Source organism: Saccopteryx bilineata, chromosome 2 (assembly GCF_036850765.1).
Source record: "Saccopteryx bilineata isolate mSacBil1 chromosome 2, mSacBil1_pri_phased_curated, whole genome shotgun sequence".
NCBI classification, from domain to species: domain Eukaryota; kingdom Metazoa; phylum Chordata; class Mammalia; order Chiroptera; family Emballonuridae; genus Saccopteryx; species Saccopteryx bilineata.
In genome coordinates this window covers 327,925,304-327,943,709 of record NC_089491.1, presented here as the reverse complement: position 1 = coordinate 327,943,709, position 18,406 = coordinate 327,925,304, and the positions used below count along the sequence as shown (strand labels likewise).

At 42.9% G+C, this 18,406-nt stretch overlaps 1 protein-coding gene across 2 annotated transcripts in view; it reads left to right on the top strand.

Moving 5' to 3' along the window:
• AASS (aminoadipate-semialdehyde synthase) overlaps nt 1-18,406 on the top strand; it is a 58,360-nt gene that overhangs the window by 25,252 nt on the left and 14,702 nt on the right. For both annotated transcript variants that reach the window (XM_066262190.1, XM_066262191.1), the window contains exons 11-18: nt 832-943; nt 6,001-6,060; nt 6,253-6,320; nt 10,055-10,179; nt 10,369-10,495; nt 12,140-12,250; nt 12,342-12,450; nt 13,527-13,667. In XM_066262190.1, the coding sequence (XP_066118287.1) occupies nt 832-943; nt 6,001-6,060; nt 6,253-6,320; nt 10,055-10,179; nt 10,369-10,495; nt 12,140-12,250; nt 12,342-12,450; nt 13,527-13,667 (853 nt within the window). The remainder of the gene's footprint in view (nt 1-831; nt 944-6,000; nt 6,061-6,252; nt 6,321-10,054; nt 10,180-10,368; nt 10,496-12,139; nt 12,251-12,341; nt 12,451-13,526; nt 13,668-18,406) is intronic.

The window sequence follows — 18,406 nt, the reverse complement described above, 5'->3', positions numbered from 1 at the left end:
ACAATTTTCAGAGACATGCTAAAACATACTTAGAAATTTGGTAGAAAACCCACATGCAAATTTGAACATGTAAAATCCATATATGCCATAATTTTTTTTTTTTATGGTTTTTTTTTTTTTAATTTTAATTTTATTTTATTTATTCATTTTTAGAGAGGAGAGAGACAGAGATAGAGAAGGGGGGAGGAGCTGGAAGCATCAACTCCCATATGTGCCTTGACCAGGCAGGCCCAGGGTTTCGAACCGGCGACCTCAGCATTTCCAGGTCGACGCTTTATCCACTGCGCCACCACAGGTCACATATATGCCATAATTAAATGGGAGATGGGTTGGTGAAGAAAGAAGTTCTGTTTGAAAATTCTTGTTTTATTTTGTTATACACTGTGAGAAGAGGGGAGATAGAGAGACAGACTTACACTTGAGCCCCGACCGAGATCCACCCAGCAACCCCCGTCTGGGGCCATGGTTGCAACTGAGCTATTTTTAGCACCTGAGGTGGATGATCCACAGAGCCATCTTTAGCTCCCAGGGCTGATGCACTCGAATCAATCAAGCCATGGCTGTGGGAGGAGAAGAGAGAGAGAAAGAGAGAAGGAGAGAGGGTGGAAAGGAGAAGCAGATGGGCACTTCTCCTGTATGCTCTGACCAGGAATCGAAGCCAGTTCATCTAAACTCTGGGCCGACACTCTATCACTGAGCCAACTGGCCAGGGCCATACTTTGGTACAATATTACAAATGATACAAAGCAGACATAATGGAGTAGACATATGGAAAAGTTAGAGCTTAGAAGAACATTTGTACATCCAAATAAAGCATATTGCCTCTCCTAGTGTTGAAGGCTCTGGGATTCTGATGTGTTCCATTGACAATTTGCCGGCGCAGCTTCCAATTGAAGCGACAGAATACTTTGGCGACATGCTTTATCCGTATGTTGAAGAAATGGTAAGCAAACTGGAGCCTCGCGAGGACTTCATGGCTTTAAAGAGAACTGCAGCGGGGTCTCACCAGCGTTCTGGTCTTCGGGATTGAGAAATCTGTTGTAAAATGAAATGCCAGCCCTTTCCGATGCACTTTCTGACACTCTCAGTTTGCATTTTCTGCTTCCTCGTCTCCTGAGGGTCATGGTTGTATCACTGTCTTCAGGCTTAAATACAGTTTGCATTTGTCTCTCATTATGCGTATTTTAGTAAGAATGTTCATGACGTGGAAGATAAAGTTTGCTTTATTTTCGATTCTTCCTGCTTTCTAGGTCAATTTATATTGGGGTATTCTTAGTGTGCCGTGATTAACAGAGCTTGAAAAATCAGAAATACAGGCAATTGTATTAGGTTTTGGTCACTAAGTTAAGGGATAGCTTTTCCTGAGGCCATGTATATATTTTTCAATGTGATCAGTGATTGACTCCTGAAATATGGTGTAATCTAAATTTCATTTTCTTTGCCAAAAACAGACTTTCTTATTTCAGTATTTACCTTAAGCCTTCACATGCACCTGCTTTATTTGTACTGCTAGTGGCTGTGGCCTTAGGCCACGAGTCCCCAGGTGAAGCCTGTGTCTGCTGTCCTCTCCAGCCCTGGGTTCGCCCGGAGGCTCATGCTACAGTGGGACAGTAGTCACGAGGCACGAATAAATGATATTTTGTCAGCTTCTTCTTTCCTTTCCCATACTGTTTCGTTTTGAACCTCTGGTTTTCCTCCTGGAATATGTCAGCAGGGAGATGTAGCGGACCTTAGAGAACACAGGCAGCAGCCGTGGCAGAGTTGGCGTCATATGTTGCATCTGTGATAAGCCAGGCAGCGTTTAAATGACTAGGTATTTTCATTTGTATGTACTCACGAGAGCTTTATCAGGTAGGTACCATAATTAAACCCACTTTACAGATTAGGAAACTGAGGCACAGAGAAGTGAAGGCTGAGATGGGTTGTGGCTGCCCCGCTGGAATTGGTGCTGAGTGATTAAAGTAGCATGAATAGCAGAGGGGGATTGTCCGGCTTTACAGGAGATGTCAACTTGCTTTATGACCTTGAGCAGGGCACTGTCTTTCTGAGCCTCGGATGTTTCATCTATATAAAAACGTGGTTGCTATATATATATAATCTTAATGGTCCCTCCAGTTCTAACATTCTCTATTGTGGATGTCTCAATGGCTGAAAGGCATGTGTATAAAAAAATTATAAGTTTACCCAGATGTTTACCATTTCCAATTATCTTCATTTGTTTCCCTCTGGCATCATTTCTTTGCAGACTTAAGAACTTCCTTTAGCCCGTTCAGTGAATTTACATATTTTACATACTCTCTTTTCAGTGCTAAAATTTCCACTTGTTTTTTTCTCTCTCTCTTTCTCTGCAGAGACTTTCTATTTTTAAAATTTATTTTGAAAGTATTTTCCTTTGTCACATGGAGCTTAATGATAAGAGCCGCTCTGCATACACTCTTTGCCTCATATTTTCAAAATTCCACGTTAACTTGTCTCCTCCTTTGAGAATGGATTGGGTCACAGTTTTCTGGTTTTCTTAAGGTGAATGATTTTCAAATGATACTGGATGATGTGAATCGGTTTTATTTCTCCCTAAAAAATGATGTTTTATTGGATTTAGCAGGCAATTAATTTGGTTAGACTTAAACTGAAAACACTGTCTCACCTGAATTTTACTGGGGGCAGCACCAGTAAAAGTTCGTCTCTTTCCTCTTTATCTGGGCTGACCTGCCCACAGTCAGTTCTGGGGTCATAAAGAGAGTTGGAATGGAGTTGACATGGAAGTTGGCTTCACTTTTTCCCAGTCTGCCTTTCTAGCACCCCCCTCGCCCACCCAGAGGTTGTGGTTCCATTTGTTTCCTTAGATCAGAAAGTCAGTGAGCTCGCCCATGTCTTTTCCTCCTCCCACCAAATGGCGCACCCTCATCCTCAGGGCAATGGCAGAAGAGGAGAAGCTCAACTACTTACTGTGCTAAGTTTTTCTTCCAAGTTTTGACAGCTCTCCCCAAATTGTTTGCCTTTTGTCATTCTCTGAAGCCCTCTGTAGTTAGTCTTGTCTGTACTCTGTCTAGAGTTTGTAGTAGTTATCTGTAGGACTGATGGTCTGTTAGAATGTAGTCCCCATACTGAAGGTGGAACTCCCCCCATCATAGTGCATCAATTCAGTCAACTTGACTCCAGCAGAGGTTTGGAGTAGCTAGAAGAGCTATTGGAGAGTCCTTGTTTTTTACTGACTGTTTTGAACATTAAAATTATGTCTTTCATTGCAATTCTTAACATACTATGCCAGATTATGGAAAATGTTGAATATAAATTTGTCTTGTGGGTGGATTTGATGGTTAATTTCTTGAAATGTCCTTTTGTTTGGCTGCTCTGACATTATTTACTACTCTAAGAAGTTGGTATAAACTTTTGCTAGTTAAAAGATTATTATATTTCAAAATTTCAATGATTAGTTTATTCATTTATTTATTTTGGACCTTATAGCACAGCTTTTCATTTTCATTTGTATTTGATCAAAATCACCATTCATGAAGTACAGTTGATCTCATGTACGTGTTAGAACAAAAGCAAGCTAGTTCAATGACTTCTTACTAGGGGTTAACCCAAATAACTAATGAGGGGTAAGGGCTTTTTTGTTTCTTTTTTTGTGTGTGTGTGAGAGAGAGATGGGAAGGGAGAGAGATGAGAAGCATCAGCTCATAGTTGTGGCACTTTAGTTGTTCATTGATTGCTTCTCATACTTGCTTTGATGGCGGGGGTGGGGGGTGGTGACTCAGGCCAAGCCAGTGACCTTTGGGTCCAAGCCAGCGACCATGGGGTAATGTCTATGATCCTACGCTTAAGCCAGCAACCAGGCTGGGGAGCCTGTGCTGAAGCTGGATGAATCCATGCTCAAGACGGTGACCTCAGGGTTTTGAACCTTGGACCTCAGTGTCCTGGGTTGATGTTCTACCCACTGCGCCATCGTCTGGTCAGGCTTAAAAAGGTCTTAACACCAAAGGACACACTGGAACTTAAACAATAGGAAGAAAGGTGGGAGGTGTTTCCTGTGATCCCAGTAAGGCGTAAATAAGCTATAGAAATAGAGATGAAGAGCCTAGTGAGGGAAAAGATACACAAGAATTCAGTGGTTTGACAATACACCAAGTCAAGTTCAAGCATTTATTTTATTATCTATAATGGCTTCTGGCCTGTAGACAGGGTTGGTATGCAGAGGAGTTAGCTTGGGCGGGACTACTCCAAAAGTGCCTGGGAGAAAGAGACAGAGGGGAGGGGACCCCAGCTGTGTTAATTCCATAAGCTTTCCAAGGTATGCCCTGGCCTATCCTATCTTTTTTTTTTTAAATGCCCATAACTTAAGAATAGATAGCCTACGTGTTCTGTGTTTTTAATACATGGAAGTAGTTTTATGTTTATTTTAATACAATTAATAAATACTCTCCTGCTGGCATCTCTTAGGCACATTTTGCTTTTTTATTTGGGTGAGTGCTCTAGACTTTAACCGATGGGTGAGGGGTGGTGGGAATGATTGTCTCATTGGCCCTAATGCCCTGTTGACCATCAGAAGTGACAGTACTGATTTGTATGAACTTTACCCCTTGGCAGTTTATTTAAGAGTTGGATACTTTGCAAGAAAAGAGAAGAACAAGAATGATGTTGGTATATTCATATGAGAAATGTGGTTTTTGCTGTTGGACAACTGACTCATTCTTATGAGATAATGGGAAGAGTGTGGATGATATTTTAAGGTCTACTTGAAAATGTCATTTTCCCTGACTCTTGAAATGCTGATATGTCTTTATATAAAACTAATGTTGATCTGAGGCACATTCCTTATTGGGATCTTGGCTTGTTGTCTGGAAGACCCATTCTCTACTTTAATAGAATAGCCTGAACCTTTGAAGTGGGTAGAGGCCTCCAGAAGGAGGCCATAAAATGTGTGCTGACATTTGCCAGTGTGCTCAGTAGGGGACAGCTAACTGGAGAGAAAGGATACACTTCATGTTTCCAGCAAGTAAAGATGGTTATCTTTGAATTTTACTTTTAAAATTGAAACCTGTTTGAAATAGTATGTGCTTGGCAGATGCAGATTTCATTGTTTGTAGAAGACTTCTATTGCTGAATATTCAATGATCTTCAGAAACTTTTTTAATTTTTTTTAACGTGCATGAGAGAGATAGAGAGAGAGAATAGGAAGGAAGTGAAAGAGATGAGAAACATTGACTTGTTGCAGCACTTTACTTGTTCATTGATTGCTTTCTCATATGTGCCTTGACCAGGGGGCCCCAGCTGAGCCAGTGACCCCTAGCTCAAGCCATTGACTTTGGGTTTCAAGCCAGTGGCCTTTGGACTCAAACCAGTGACAATGGGTTTGATTGTCATTGATTGATTCCATGCTCAAGCTGGCGACCCCACACTCAAGCACATGAACCTGTGCTCGGGCAGATGAACCTGCACTTAAGATGGTGACTACGGGTTTTTTTTTTTTTTTCTTACGTGAGAAGCAGGGAGGCAGAGAGACAGACTACTGCTTGTGTCCCAATTGGGATCCACCTGTCAAGCCCCCTATGGGGCAGTGCTCTGTCCATCTGGGACCGTTGCTTTGTTGCTTGGCAACCGAGCTATTATAGTGCCTGAGGTGAGTCCATAGACCCATCCTCAGTGCCTGGGGCCAATTTGCTTCAACCCAGCCATGGCTGTGGGAAGGGAAGATAGAGGAAAAGGAGAGAGGGAGGGATGGAGAAGCAGATGGTCACTTTTCCTGTGTGCCCTGACTGAGAATTGAACCCAAGACATCCACACACTGGGCTGCCACTCTACCACTGAGCCAACCAGCCAGGGCTGACTTTGGGGTTTTGAATCTGGGTCCTCAGTGTCTGAGGTCGATGCTCTATCTACTGCGCCACTGCCTGGTCAGGCTTTTTTTTTCTTTTGGCTAATATTTTAATGTGGATACAGACACCAGGAAGCCTTCTTTGCAATGTCACTTATCTCTTACCAATCACATTTTCCCCCCAGATATTATCTGATGCAACACAGCCTCTTGAAAGTCAGAATTTTTCACCTGTGGTGCGAGATGTAAGTTATGAAAATAATTTTTTTCTATGAATGTATTTTTTTTCTGCTACCATCCTCTCTTCCCTCTCTCCTTTCCCTTTCTCTCTCCTTATCTTTCTCTATCTCTCTGTCTCTTCTCTATCAGTCATTAGCCCATGTTTGTGGGACTAAAATGTGGATATTAAAGAAATGTCTTGTGTCATATACATCTAGGCAGTGATTACATCCAACGGTATATTGCCTGATAAGTATAAGTATATCCAGAAACTCCGAGAGAGCAGGTAAGCATTGTTCTTATCTTGGATCTGATGAGTATTTTTAAAAAATGTTTTAATGTGAGTTTATGAGACTAGGTTTATAGAAGATGTAAATTCTGAAAATGTCTATAAATGTAGAAAATGCAAGCTAAGTGACTGGCTAAAACCAGAATGAGTTATTTTCTCTTGAACAGTACTATTGCTTTCTAGTATCCTGTGTAGACTTGTCTGCAAACAAGCAAAAGTCCAGAAGGCTCTGTCCTTTCCATACTGAACTCAGGTTCTGCTGCCTGCAGGTCTGAAAGCCAATAGTCAGGAGACATGTGCTAATGACAGGAGAGACAATTGATTCAAGTGCCGGCAGCTTGAGAAGATGGGAGACCCTCATCCTAAAGACCATCTTAACATCACAGGGAAAGCAGGGGTTTTTATTAGGAAGCAGAGGAAGGCCAGAAAAAGAAATCAGAGGGAGATGGGTTGACATTTCTCTATGTGTAAGTCAGCCTAGTCCATTCCAGTGATTACTGTATTTCCCCATATATAAGACACACCCCAATTTTTGGGCCAGAAATTTGAAAAAAAAAAGTGTGTTACATAAAGTTATTGAACTCAAGTTGTTTTTTATTTATTTTTACAGAGACAGAGAGAGTCAGAGAGAGGGATAGATAGGGACAGACAGACAGGAACAGAGAGAAATGAGAAGCATCAATTATTAGTTTTTCATTGCGACACCTTAGTTGTTCATTGCTTGCTTTCTCATATGTGCCTTGACTGTGGGTCTACAACAGACCGAGTAACCCCTTGCTCAAGCCAGCGACCTTGAATCCAAGCTGGTGAGCTTTGCTCAAACCAGACAAGCCTGCGCTCAAGCTGGTGACCTTGGGGTCTCGAAATTGGGTCCTCCGCATCGCAGTCCGATGCTCTATCTACTGCACCACCGACTGGTCAGGTTTAACTCAAGTTTTATTTATCATAAAATTCATTCAACTCCTCATCAACAAAAAGCAGGAAATGCAAGTAAAAAAAATCTACAACGACTATATAAGATGCATCCAGTTTTCAGACCCCAAATTTTTCAGAAAAGGGTGCATCTTATACATGGGGAAATATGGTATCTCGAAACCTATCAAATGGATGAAAGTCATGAAGTCTGGATCGGAAACATCTGGTTGCTGGGGTCAGCTTACTTTGAAGTTAGCTCCTGGAACTCTTTGAAGATAATGCTGTATATTGACAGATTGCCTATTAGTTAACAATTCATCTTTCACAAAAACACTTTTAACAGAAGCAGTATCAGGATAGCGGCGTGGGTTGCACCTGGGGTGGCCCCTCCCTCTAGCACTTTGGGTGGTGTCACATGCCTCTGCAATTTCTCAGAGGAAAAGGAGCACACTGACTCTTTCTGTGGTCTCACTTTTAGTGGAGGGTTTGGATTCTCTTTTGTTCAGTGTAATGTTTAGGAAAGTGGGTTCTTGGTTAGAAATTAAGAGAAGCAGCGAAGAAAGAAGAGAATCAGGTCAGTTTTCCCTGGTGATTCTCAATAGGAGGCTGGTGTCAAGGAGAACCATAGCAAGCCTTCTGGAGAGGGTGGTTCTCACAGAAAGGTACTTAACGAAGGCTCTTGATTCCTTGATTGACTTTTCTACTCAGAGTTTGAAAACATTGACATTTCCTTGGAATGTTCTGGTCCACTTCAGCTGACTGTACTTGATTTGTGTTTATGTCTGCTCCTCTGATCTATTTATAGCTAACAAAATAATCTGTGCCCTGAATCCCAGGAGAAAGTAGAGGGAGAAATTAATAACAAACAAACTTCCTTATTGTCTTTCTTAGTACTTATCCCTACAAGAAGTAACTACAGAAATCTGGCTAGATCAAGTATACCATTCTTACTCTTTTCCATATGTGTTAGTTAGTTTTCTCATACTTACTTTTTATGTATCAATGAAAAATTTTGGCATAAGACAGCAAGAGTGTGTATGTATATGTGTGTGTGTGTGTGTGTATATATATATATATATAAAGCAGCTAGCTCTTGAAAGCATTAGGAGGATTAATTATTGGGGGAATGCCCATGTATTTGTTGTTCATAGCTTTCTGTATCTTTTGATTCTCATCACCTGATGATCTCTTAGATTAATCTTGATGGTGTGTCTAACATGACCAGTCATGGTGACAGCTTTATTCTTACATACCACACTACAAGTAGCAGCAGGTCAACTTGGCTCCAGTTGCTAGGGTTTCTGGCACTCCTTCCCTGGTGGAATCTTGTGCCAAGAGAGTGATCTGAAGATTGCATTTTGAAAGGAAATTTAAGTTTGCTTGTGTGTTCTTCATCACTGAGCACAGTGATTATTAACCTGGAGAATTGGGTGCTGATGAGATGAACCATGTTAGAATCTAGGTGTGACTTTTAAAAAAATGTATTTTGGGCACTCTATTTAGACATCAAACTACTGTATTTTAATTATGTAAATTATAGAAAGTGTTATTAGGAAAGATATTCAATAACCAAATAATAGTGGTTCTTTCTGGGAGGAGGAATGGGATGGGGTCAACATCAAAGAAGACCTCACCTCATAAGGAGTATGAATGTTGGGGGTGAAGAAGGGCACGGACATTTTATATTTATAGGGATTTTTATTTACTTATAATTAATTAAGAGGTTAATATTTGAGAGATAGCCTGATCTAAAAGAGCCCAACAACAGAGCTTGCTGCTTAACCCTTTGAGTAGTGAGTTTTTTTCATGCTCGCTGACCCCTGGGAGTGAGTCTTTTATCAAAAAATGAAATTAGTTTCAGTTCCAGTTTTATTAACTTAAAATCATGTTTGTTTGATAACCAATTTATGGAAACAAGAAGAACATACATTTGCCTTTTTTTAAATGTTGCCTTACACATTTTTAAAATAAAAGTTTTGTTATCTGGATGGTCAGGAAGCATGAGGATGTACATGAATGTTCGTACTACTCAAAGGCTTAATTAAGTGCCTTGCATCAAGACGTTTCCATAGTTTTACATTGATACCTGGGAATTTGATTCAAAAGGTCTTTAATGAGTATCTTTTATTTTAAGACAAAATAAACTAAGCATCAATGGCTATATAAAGATACGTAAGACTTAATCACTTCATGGAAGTCATAGTTTGGTGACAGGAAGGCTCAAATTCTTAACAGAATAAACTGTCCAAGAATTAAATTTCTGCCTAGTAACTTGTCTTAGGTTTCTGTATTTGACCCTGGCATTTGTGATTTCAGAGTTGTGCTTTCATCTGTTCTCAAGTGATCCCAAGATAAATGACCAAACAAATGTTTAAGATGGTTAATAGTTCTTCAGATTGTGACCTCTTATTGTTGTGTAGAGTAAATAAGGTTTATGTGGTAAAGTACCTAGTTTGATTTTGAATCTTGTTTCCTTGAAGGATGAAGTATGAAACCTAGCTACTCAATTCTGAGTAAGACAATCAGTGGTCCATCATGTGCATGTCACCAATCAAATTCATGAAAGTCTATGGACATATATCTCAGAGATGTCAGGGTCCATTGTCCATTGTACAAAACCTAAAGTAATGAATGAAAAATGTTGGTAGAAGGAATTCCTGTTGAGGTTTTTGTTATGATTTATGTGGGAAAAATTACTGCTTCGTAGTGGTAAGTTTTAGTATGGAGGACAGCAAGGTTAGGTTACTAAACACTTGAATTTTCAGTTAAATGATCCCCCCCTCCCAACCTTGCCTTTTTATTTTATCTTTTAATAGGGAACGTGCTCAGTCACTTTCAATGGCTGCCAAGAAGAAGAAGGTCCTGGTCCTTGGAACTGGTTATGTATCTGAGCCTGTACTGGAATACCTGTCGAGAGATAACAATATAGAACTAACAGTAGGTAAATAAGCTCTCATTTTTGAAGATGAAGAAGAAAAACTAATTTTGTAGCATGTTGACCCTGAGAATTTTAAATGACTATTTTGTTTCTAAACTTTGAAAAAATTTATTTTGGAGCTGTTAAAATGTGTTTTGCTCTCTGACTAGTGAAAGACAATCCAAACTTTGGGCTTCTTTATTCTTGAAATAGGTTCTGACTTAAAGAATCAAATTGAACAGTTAGGCAAGAAATATAATATTAATCCTGTTATTATGGACATCAGTAAACAGGAAGAGAAGTTGGGCTCCTTGGTGAAAGCACAGGATCTTGTCATCAGGTTGGTATCTACTGTCTTCTACCTTCCCTCACCTTCCTTTCCTTCTGGTTATCACTATGCTATTGAACATAATGGTGCATATACTCTTGAGTTAATGTTTTGGGTTCCTTCAGATAAATTCTAAGAAGAGGACTGGCTAGTTCATGAGGCAGTTCCATTTTAAAGTTTTTGAGGTAACTCCATACTGCTTTCTACAGTGGCTGGACCAATCTTGATTCCCACCAACAGTGCACAACAGTTCCTTTCTCTCTGTATCCTCATCAGCACTTACTTGTTTGTTTATTTATTTATTTATTTTTCTTTTTTTTTTTTTTTTTGTATTTTTCTGAAGCTGTAAACAGGGAGAGACAGTCAGACAGACTCCCACATGCGCCCGACCGGAATCCACCCGGCACGCCCACCAGGGGCGATGCTCTGCCCACCAGGGGGCGATGCTCTGCCCCTCCGGGGCATCGCTCTGCCGCGACCAGAGCCACTCTAGCGCCTGGGGCAGAGGCCAAGGAGCCATCCCCAGCGCCCGGGCCATCTTTGCTCCAATGGAGCCTTGGCTGCGGGAGGGGAAGAGAGAGACAGAGAGGAAGGAGGGGGTGGGGGTGGAGAAGCAAATGGGCGCTTCTCCTATGTGCCCTGGCCGGGAATCGATCCCAGGTCCCCCGCACGCCAGGCCGACGCTCTACCACTGAGCCAACTGGCCAGGGCCTATTTATTTATTTTTACAGGGACAGAGAGAGAGAGTCAGAGAGAGGGATAGATAGGGACAGACAGACAGGAATGGAGAGAGACGAGAAGCATCAATCATCAGTTTTTCATTGCGACACCGTAGTTGTTCATTGATTGCTTTCTCATATGTGCCATGACTGCAGGCCTTCAGCAGACTCGAGCCAGTGACCTTGGGTCCATGCTGGTGAGCTTTTTGCTCAAGCCAGATGAGCCCGTGCTCAAACTGGCAAACCCGGGATCTCGAACCTGGGTCCTTTCACATCCCAGTCTGATGCTCTATCCACTGTGCCACCGCCTGGTCAGGCTACTTGTTTATTTATTGATGATAGCCCTTCTGACAGGTGTGAGGTGATATCTCATTGTGGTTTTAATTTATATTTCTCTGATGATAAGTGATGATGACCATCTTTCCATATGTCTTTTGACTATTAAAACCATAAAAATCCTGGAAGAAAACATAGGCAGTAAAATCTTGAACATTTCTAATAGCAATATTTTTTTTTCTGATATATCACCTTGGGCAAGGGAAACAAAAAAGAAACAAATGGGACTACATCAAATTAAAACATTTTTGCATAGCAAAAGAAATCATCAACAAAATGAAAAGACAACCCACTGAATGAGAGAACATATTTACTGATACATCTGATAAGGGGTTAATATCTAAAATTTATAGGAAACTAATAAAACTCAATACCAAAAATCCCAAACAATATAATTTAAAAATGGGCAAAGGACCTGAATAAAAATTCTCCAATGTGGAGAGTTTTAAATGTGATAACAGGGTGCATTTACTCTATATTCCTCAAGGAGTCATTAATCATCTCTGAGAGGCAATGTCTCAGCTATAGTGCAGTTGAAGGTATATTGAAAAGTAGGTTTGGACAAGCAAGTTTCTAATTAGCTCCTCTCTCTCTTTTTAAGCTTGTTGCCTTATGTACTGCACCCCCTTGTGGCCAAGGCGTGCATCACAAGCAAAGTTAACATGGTCACTGCCAGCTACATCACACCAGCGCTCAAGGAATTAGAAAAGAGGTACGTTTCAGTCATTTCCAACAAAGTAGCTCCATGGCATTGTTTTATGTTATATCCAACTTTTCCTTTCTCCTCTTTCCACCTGTCGTAGTGTGGAAGAAGCTGGCATCACAGTCATCGGTGAACTGGGATTGGACCCCGGTCTTGACCATATGTTAGCAATGGAGACAATAGATAAGGCCAAGGAAGTGGGAGCCACGGTGAGCCCTGTGTACACCCAACAGTTCATTTAGAAAAATGTTCAAAACCCAGGTTTCTGTGTTTGGAAATAATCTTCCTATGAGTTTGATTCAACATGTGGCTATATTCTAGTTATACTTTGACCAGAAATTTCAAGTAAAATTTTGTAAATGCAAAATTATCTACAATGGTAGAACAACGCCTAAGTTTTAGCAATCAGGTTTTAGACTGCTTTGAAGATTTTAGAATACAATCAATTTGAGTATTAGAAGTTGGAAATTTTTTTTTTTTTTTTTTTTTACAGAGAGAGAGAGAGAGAGAGAGAGTCAGAGAGAGGGATAGACAGGGACAGACAGGAATGGAGATTGATGAGAAGCATCAATCATTAGTTTTTTGTTGCAACACCTTAGTTGTTCATTGATTGCTTTCTCTTGGGTCCAAGCTGGTGAGCTTTGCTCAAACCAGATGAACCTGCGCTCAAGCTGACGACCTCGGGATCTCGAACCTGGTTCCTCTGCATCCCAGTCTGACGCTCTATCCACTGCACCACTGCCTGATCAGGCGGGAAAATTCTTAACAATATCATTCATCTGTTGGTACATGAAATATATTTTACATATGAGGAATTATTGGACCAGTGAATGTAATGAATCAGATGAAATTTTTTAGTTTTTATGTATCTAATATATAGAAACAAATGTAGTTTTAAATGAATTATAATTAAATATTATTTATATGACCTATATTGGTGAATATATTTAAAATTACATGTTATAATGTATATAATCAACTTGTCATCAAACATACAATTCGAATACAAAAGCCAGGAGGAACTGACCAAGCAGAATTCAATTCATAGTTAGATTTTTACCTGAACACAATGTTAGCCACAATCTCCAGAGGGTTTTTAAAAATAATTAGTATACATAAAATATAACTGTAGCTTAATCAAATGGTGTTTGCCTTTACCTTTAAGAAGTCCTTAGTAACTTTAAGAAAGGGAAAACTGTAGCAAAGCTATCTCATGCATGTCATTATGCTCAATTACTTACTTAGGTACATATTCTCCCTAGTTTATTGGTTCTTTATTTTACAGATTGAGTCTTATATTTCCTACTGCGGTGGGCTTCCAGCCCCTGAACATTCGGACAATCCTTTGAGGTACAAGTTTAGCTGGAGCCCAGTGGGAGTCTTGATGAACATAATGCAGCCGGCCACCTACCTGCTCAATGGAAAGGTAAAGGCCTCGTATCAGAGCTCTCCGTGCAAACCCATGGTGACCGCCTGAGCGAGGGCAGGTGCTTTCCCCCCGACACGCAGCCCTTTATCCTGGCTGTGCTGCCGCCTGTGCTCCAACTTCTGCCCCCTTAGCATTTCACAGTGTGTGTTTTCTGTTCCGTCTTGTCTCCTCACCATTCCCAGCATGGCCTCTGCTCATTCTTTCCTCTTCTTGCAAGCTGTCTCTGCATTTGGAAAACTCATTTCCTAGCCCCGCGGCAGGTGTCAGTACTGGCCATCTTGTGTTTATTTCAGCACAGCAAACAATGACTGAGTCCTTACTGTGTGCTGGCCATGGGACAAGGCTCCAAAGCTTGTCACAATGAATGAAGTTCTAGACCTCAGAGGACTCGCAGCTGGAATGGGGGTGGCTCTCGGAATGGAGGGTTTGGTGGGTCAGGAAGCGAAACTAACCCTTCTCCGCCAGCTGCTGTGCACGAGAGTGTACGTGCTCTCTGATCTTAGTGTTAGTTTCATCATTTTAGAGTAAGCCAACAGTGGCTTAAAGAGGATGTTAAGATCTTTTAGCTGGGATTCAAACCTAGGTCTAACTCAGTCTAGGGCCTTTTGTTGTTGTTGCTTGTTTACTGACTATTGATTTTAGAGAGCGACGGAGAAAGAATCATTCATTTGTTGTTCCACTTAGTTGTGCTTTATTGGTTGCTTCCCCTACTTGCCCTGACAGGGGATCGAACCCACAACCTTGGTGTTTTGGGCCGATGATCTAACAACTGAGCTAACCAGCCAGGGCCACTCCAGAGCCTTTTCTTTCCCCCTTTACCAAAATCCTCATGGCAGGAAAGACAGAACTGGAATGATAGCCACAACCAGTGAGAGTCGTTCCCCAGGGCGCTCAAGTGCCACGTGGTGAGATGAGAGGACAGGAGATTTGACCTTGGGGGGTGGGGTGGGGAGAGCAAAATAAGCGAAGAAGAGAAGATGCACTTGGCCTTGAAGGAGAAGACGCTGCCAGCCGGGCGGGGCACTGCCACTCGGGACTATGCTAAGCAGCGACTTTACTCGATTCTCAGAACAACCCTACAGGTTTATCAGAGGGAAGGCAGGCACGGGAAGCTTAGCTAACTGCCACGGTGACGACACGGCAGACGGCACAGCCGGTGTTCGAGTCACACTGGGCTGCATTCACAGTTTATCCTCAGGCTAAGGGAAGACTCGTGTTTGGGCACAAATGTGACTAGACTGGGGGCTCCTCTTTACATTTTTTTTTTTTTTTTTTTTTTTTTTTCATTTTTCTGAAGCTGGAAACAGGGAGAGACAGTCAGACAGACTCCCGCATGCGCCCGACCGGGATTCACTCGGCACGCCCACCAGGGGCGACGCTCTGCCCACCAGGGGGCGATGCTCTGCCCATCCTGGGCGTCGCCATGTTGCGACCAGAGCCACTCTAGCGCCTGGGGCAGAGGCCACAGAGCCATCCCCAGCGCCTGGGCCATCTTTGCTCCAATGGAGCCTTGGCTGCGGGAGGGGAAGAGAGAGACAGAGAGGAAGGCGCGGCGGAGGGGTGGAGAAGCAAATGGGCGCTTCTCCTGTGTGCCCTGGCCAGGAATCGAACCCTGGTCCTCCACACGCTAGGCCGACGCTCAACCGCTGAGCCAACCGGCCAGGGCTCCTCTTTACATTTTGTGACCTAAGCACCTCCCTCCCTTGCGCTAGTCCTGGCCCATGGGGGGTGACCAGTTATATGAGCAGATGTGTGTCTTAAAAAGATGATTCCGGCAGTAGTATTAGAAATTCCCAGTGTGTCTGTGAACCTAAATGTGTTTTGTGTTCACACAAAAGAGAGAAGTCGAGAATTTTTTTATAAACGGGGCAAAGGTCATTACTAGCATGGCCTTCCAAGCCTGCGGTGGGGAGCGTGTTGGAATCACCCTGGCAGCTTACAAAATTCTGATGTCTGATTCCTATCCCCAGAGCTGTTGATTCTCCTGGGTTTGGGGATCTTTAAAACCTCCAGAGTCAAGTCTGCTCTCGTCAGTTGACATGAGGAACTGAACACACAATGTGTAGTACAGATGAGGTGGTGTAGAGTTGTGCACCTGAAACCTATATAATTTTGGTAATCAGTGTCACTCCCATTAATTCAATAAAATAAAAAAAGGAAAAGCAAACAAGAAAAAGAAATAAATATGTGATCTTAGCATAGGTCAAAAACAAAAACAAAAATAAAACTTCCATCGTGATTCTAATATGCAGCTGAATTTGAGAAGTGACTGAGTAACCAGAGGACCTCAGCTGCGTGTAAAGACTCTACTGAACAAACAGGACACTTATCTTGGATGCTGGAAAGATACGTTCACATGTTTCAGGATGTGAAACAGGACCCCTGAGTTCTGGTTCAAGTGGTGGCATCCCTCACAGTGTCACCAAAAGCCAGACGATTGTAAAGGTCCCTAGGTGTCTGTTTCCTGATGTGTAACGTGAGCACCAACGTTTCAAAAGTTCTCCAAATCGCCCTGGCGGGTTTGCTCAGTGGTGGAGTGTCGGCCTGGTGTGCAGGAGTCCCGGGTTCGATTCCCGGCCAGGGCACACAGGAGAAGCGCCCATCTGCTTCTCCACCCCTCCCCCTCTCCTTCCTCTCTGTCTCTCTCTTCCCCTCCCGCAGCCGAGGCTCCATTGGAGCAAAGATGGCCCCGGCGCTGGGGATGGCTCCTTGGCTTCTGCCCCAGGCACTAGAGTGGCTCTGATCACAACAGAGTGATGCCCCTGGTGGGCAGAGCATTGCCCCCTGGTGGGCATGCCGGGTGGATCCCGGTTGGGCACATGCGGGAGTCTGTCTGACTGCCTCCCCGTTTCCAGCTTCAGAAAAATACAAAAAAAAAAAAAAAAAAATCTCCAAATCAATACATCATGGAGGTTTGGGTAGGAAATTCAGCCTATGTCCTGATGCCCCTTTTGCTTCCGAGCCCTGGGAAAGAGACTGACTTCACATGTGTGAATACAGGAAAAAGTCTTGCTTCATTTGGTCAAGGTGCTCACTGTCAGGAGGCCGTATACATAAATGATGAAGATGGTAACAATGAAAGAGTCAGCGGTGTGCAACCCGAAGAACAAGGGGCTTGATGTCAGTGGGCCTGGCTTTGTGCGCCTGCTCTGCCCTCACCAGCCTGGGGCACCACAAAAGTCACCCCTCTCTCTGAGCTCTGTGCTCCATGTCTGAGGACAAACATAGTCACTGCAGCCTTGCAGGGCTCTTGGCAGAGGGCTCAGTGAAGTCATCTAGATTACAGTCGGCTCCACAGCAGATTGTCAGGCATGTACTGTTCCTGGCAAATGTTAGTGACCAAAGAAATGGATGGCGGGAGCTCAGGGGAGGCAAGAGGTGATTTTTCAGGCAGCACAAATTATATTTGTTGAATTTGAAGTTTTTCGCTTTCATCCTGAACTCCTTTGTTAAAAACAGCACTTATGCGTCACCCTGACTCTGTGGAGGACACCAAGAGAGGGCTGGATTCTTTCCTTTGCTAAAACGATACTTTTTTCAAGGTCCTGCTCAAGTTCCCTCTTGTGGACGCATCCTTCCCTGACCGCCCCAGCCTCTGTTCACTATTCCTTTGTCTGAACTCCCACACTTTGTCTGTGTCTAAGAATTTCCCGGATGCGGTGTTATTCAGTCAGTAACTCAAGTGCAGCAGTCTGTCTCACAACCCAGAAGCCTCTCTTGTACCCTTGTCCCTCCGTCTCTTCTGTGACTGCGGAGCAGCCTGACGTCATTCACAGAATCATAAAAGGGAAGCCATCGGGCCTCTGCTTCTGCTTTAAGTTGAAGCCTTGAACTTTTCCAGTGACTTAGACAGTCGCCTATGAATTGGGACACTTCATTGTTCTGCATCCTCCCAGGGATTTTCAGCCACTGGTACAATTCTTAGCTTCTAACATCTAATCCTATTTCTAATGATACTTGGTTTTCTTCCACATATCTGGAGACAGTGATGGTGCCTTCTCTTAGTTCTGTTCCCTCTGTGGGTGGAGGGACTCTCCTATATCGTAGCACCTGGGAAAGATGTGGCAGAGCCTCACCATCACCTCTGTCAACCCCCTGTCCCAAGCTAACGCCCACCCCACAGCTAAACAAATCCTCTGAGTCCTGATGGCTTGCTCTGCAAACACAGCTTTGAGATAGGTCTTCTAGCCCTCAGGTTTGCCTGCAGGTCAAGTTTACTGTGACGGCCAAACCCAGCTCCTCCTTGGTAGGAAATTCAGTTTCCGTAGATATTGTCATAAAGTTGTTTGTGAAGTAAAACAAGTTTCTTTTGAGAAAAGAAAGTAAAAGAGCTGCTGCTGCTCCCCACTGCCTGCAACCATGCCTAATGGGTCTTCAGGCGTAAATCCAGCTGTCTGGAATACCCTACCTTGCCAATCGCTACCCCTCTTAACACACTGATCCAGAAGTAAATGCAATGAAGGGTCTTAGATATGGTGTGGGAGAAAGAGTATGGACAGGGGAGGAAGGCAGACCGGGGTTATAAAGCCAGTAGCCAGGGCCACCATCACAGCAGCCTGGCCCATGCAGGTTTGCATTGGATTCGGACAGTCGGTAAAGAAACAATGGAGCCAAAAACTGGTGGGCCATAGTCTTTAATCCTAGCTTGCACCCGGTGGGCAAGCAAAAAACACACACTGGGCTCCAAAACCCACTCACATTCAGTGCTCACAAAGCTACTGATTTATCCGAGTTTC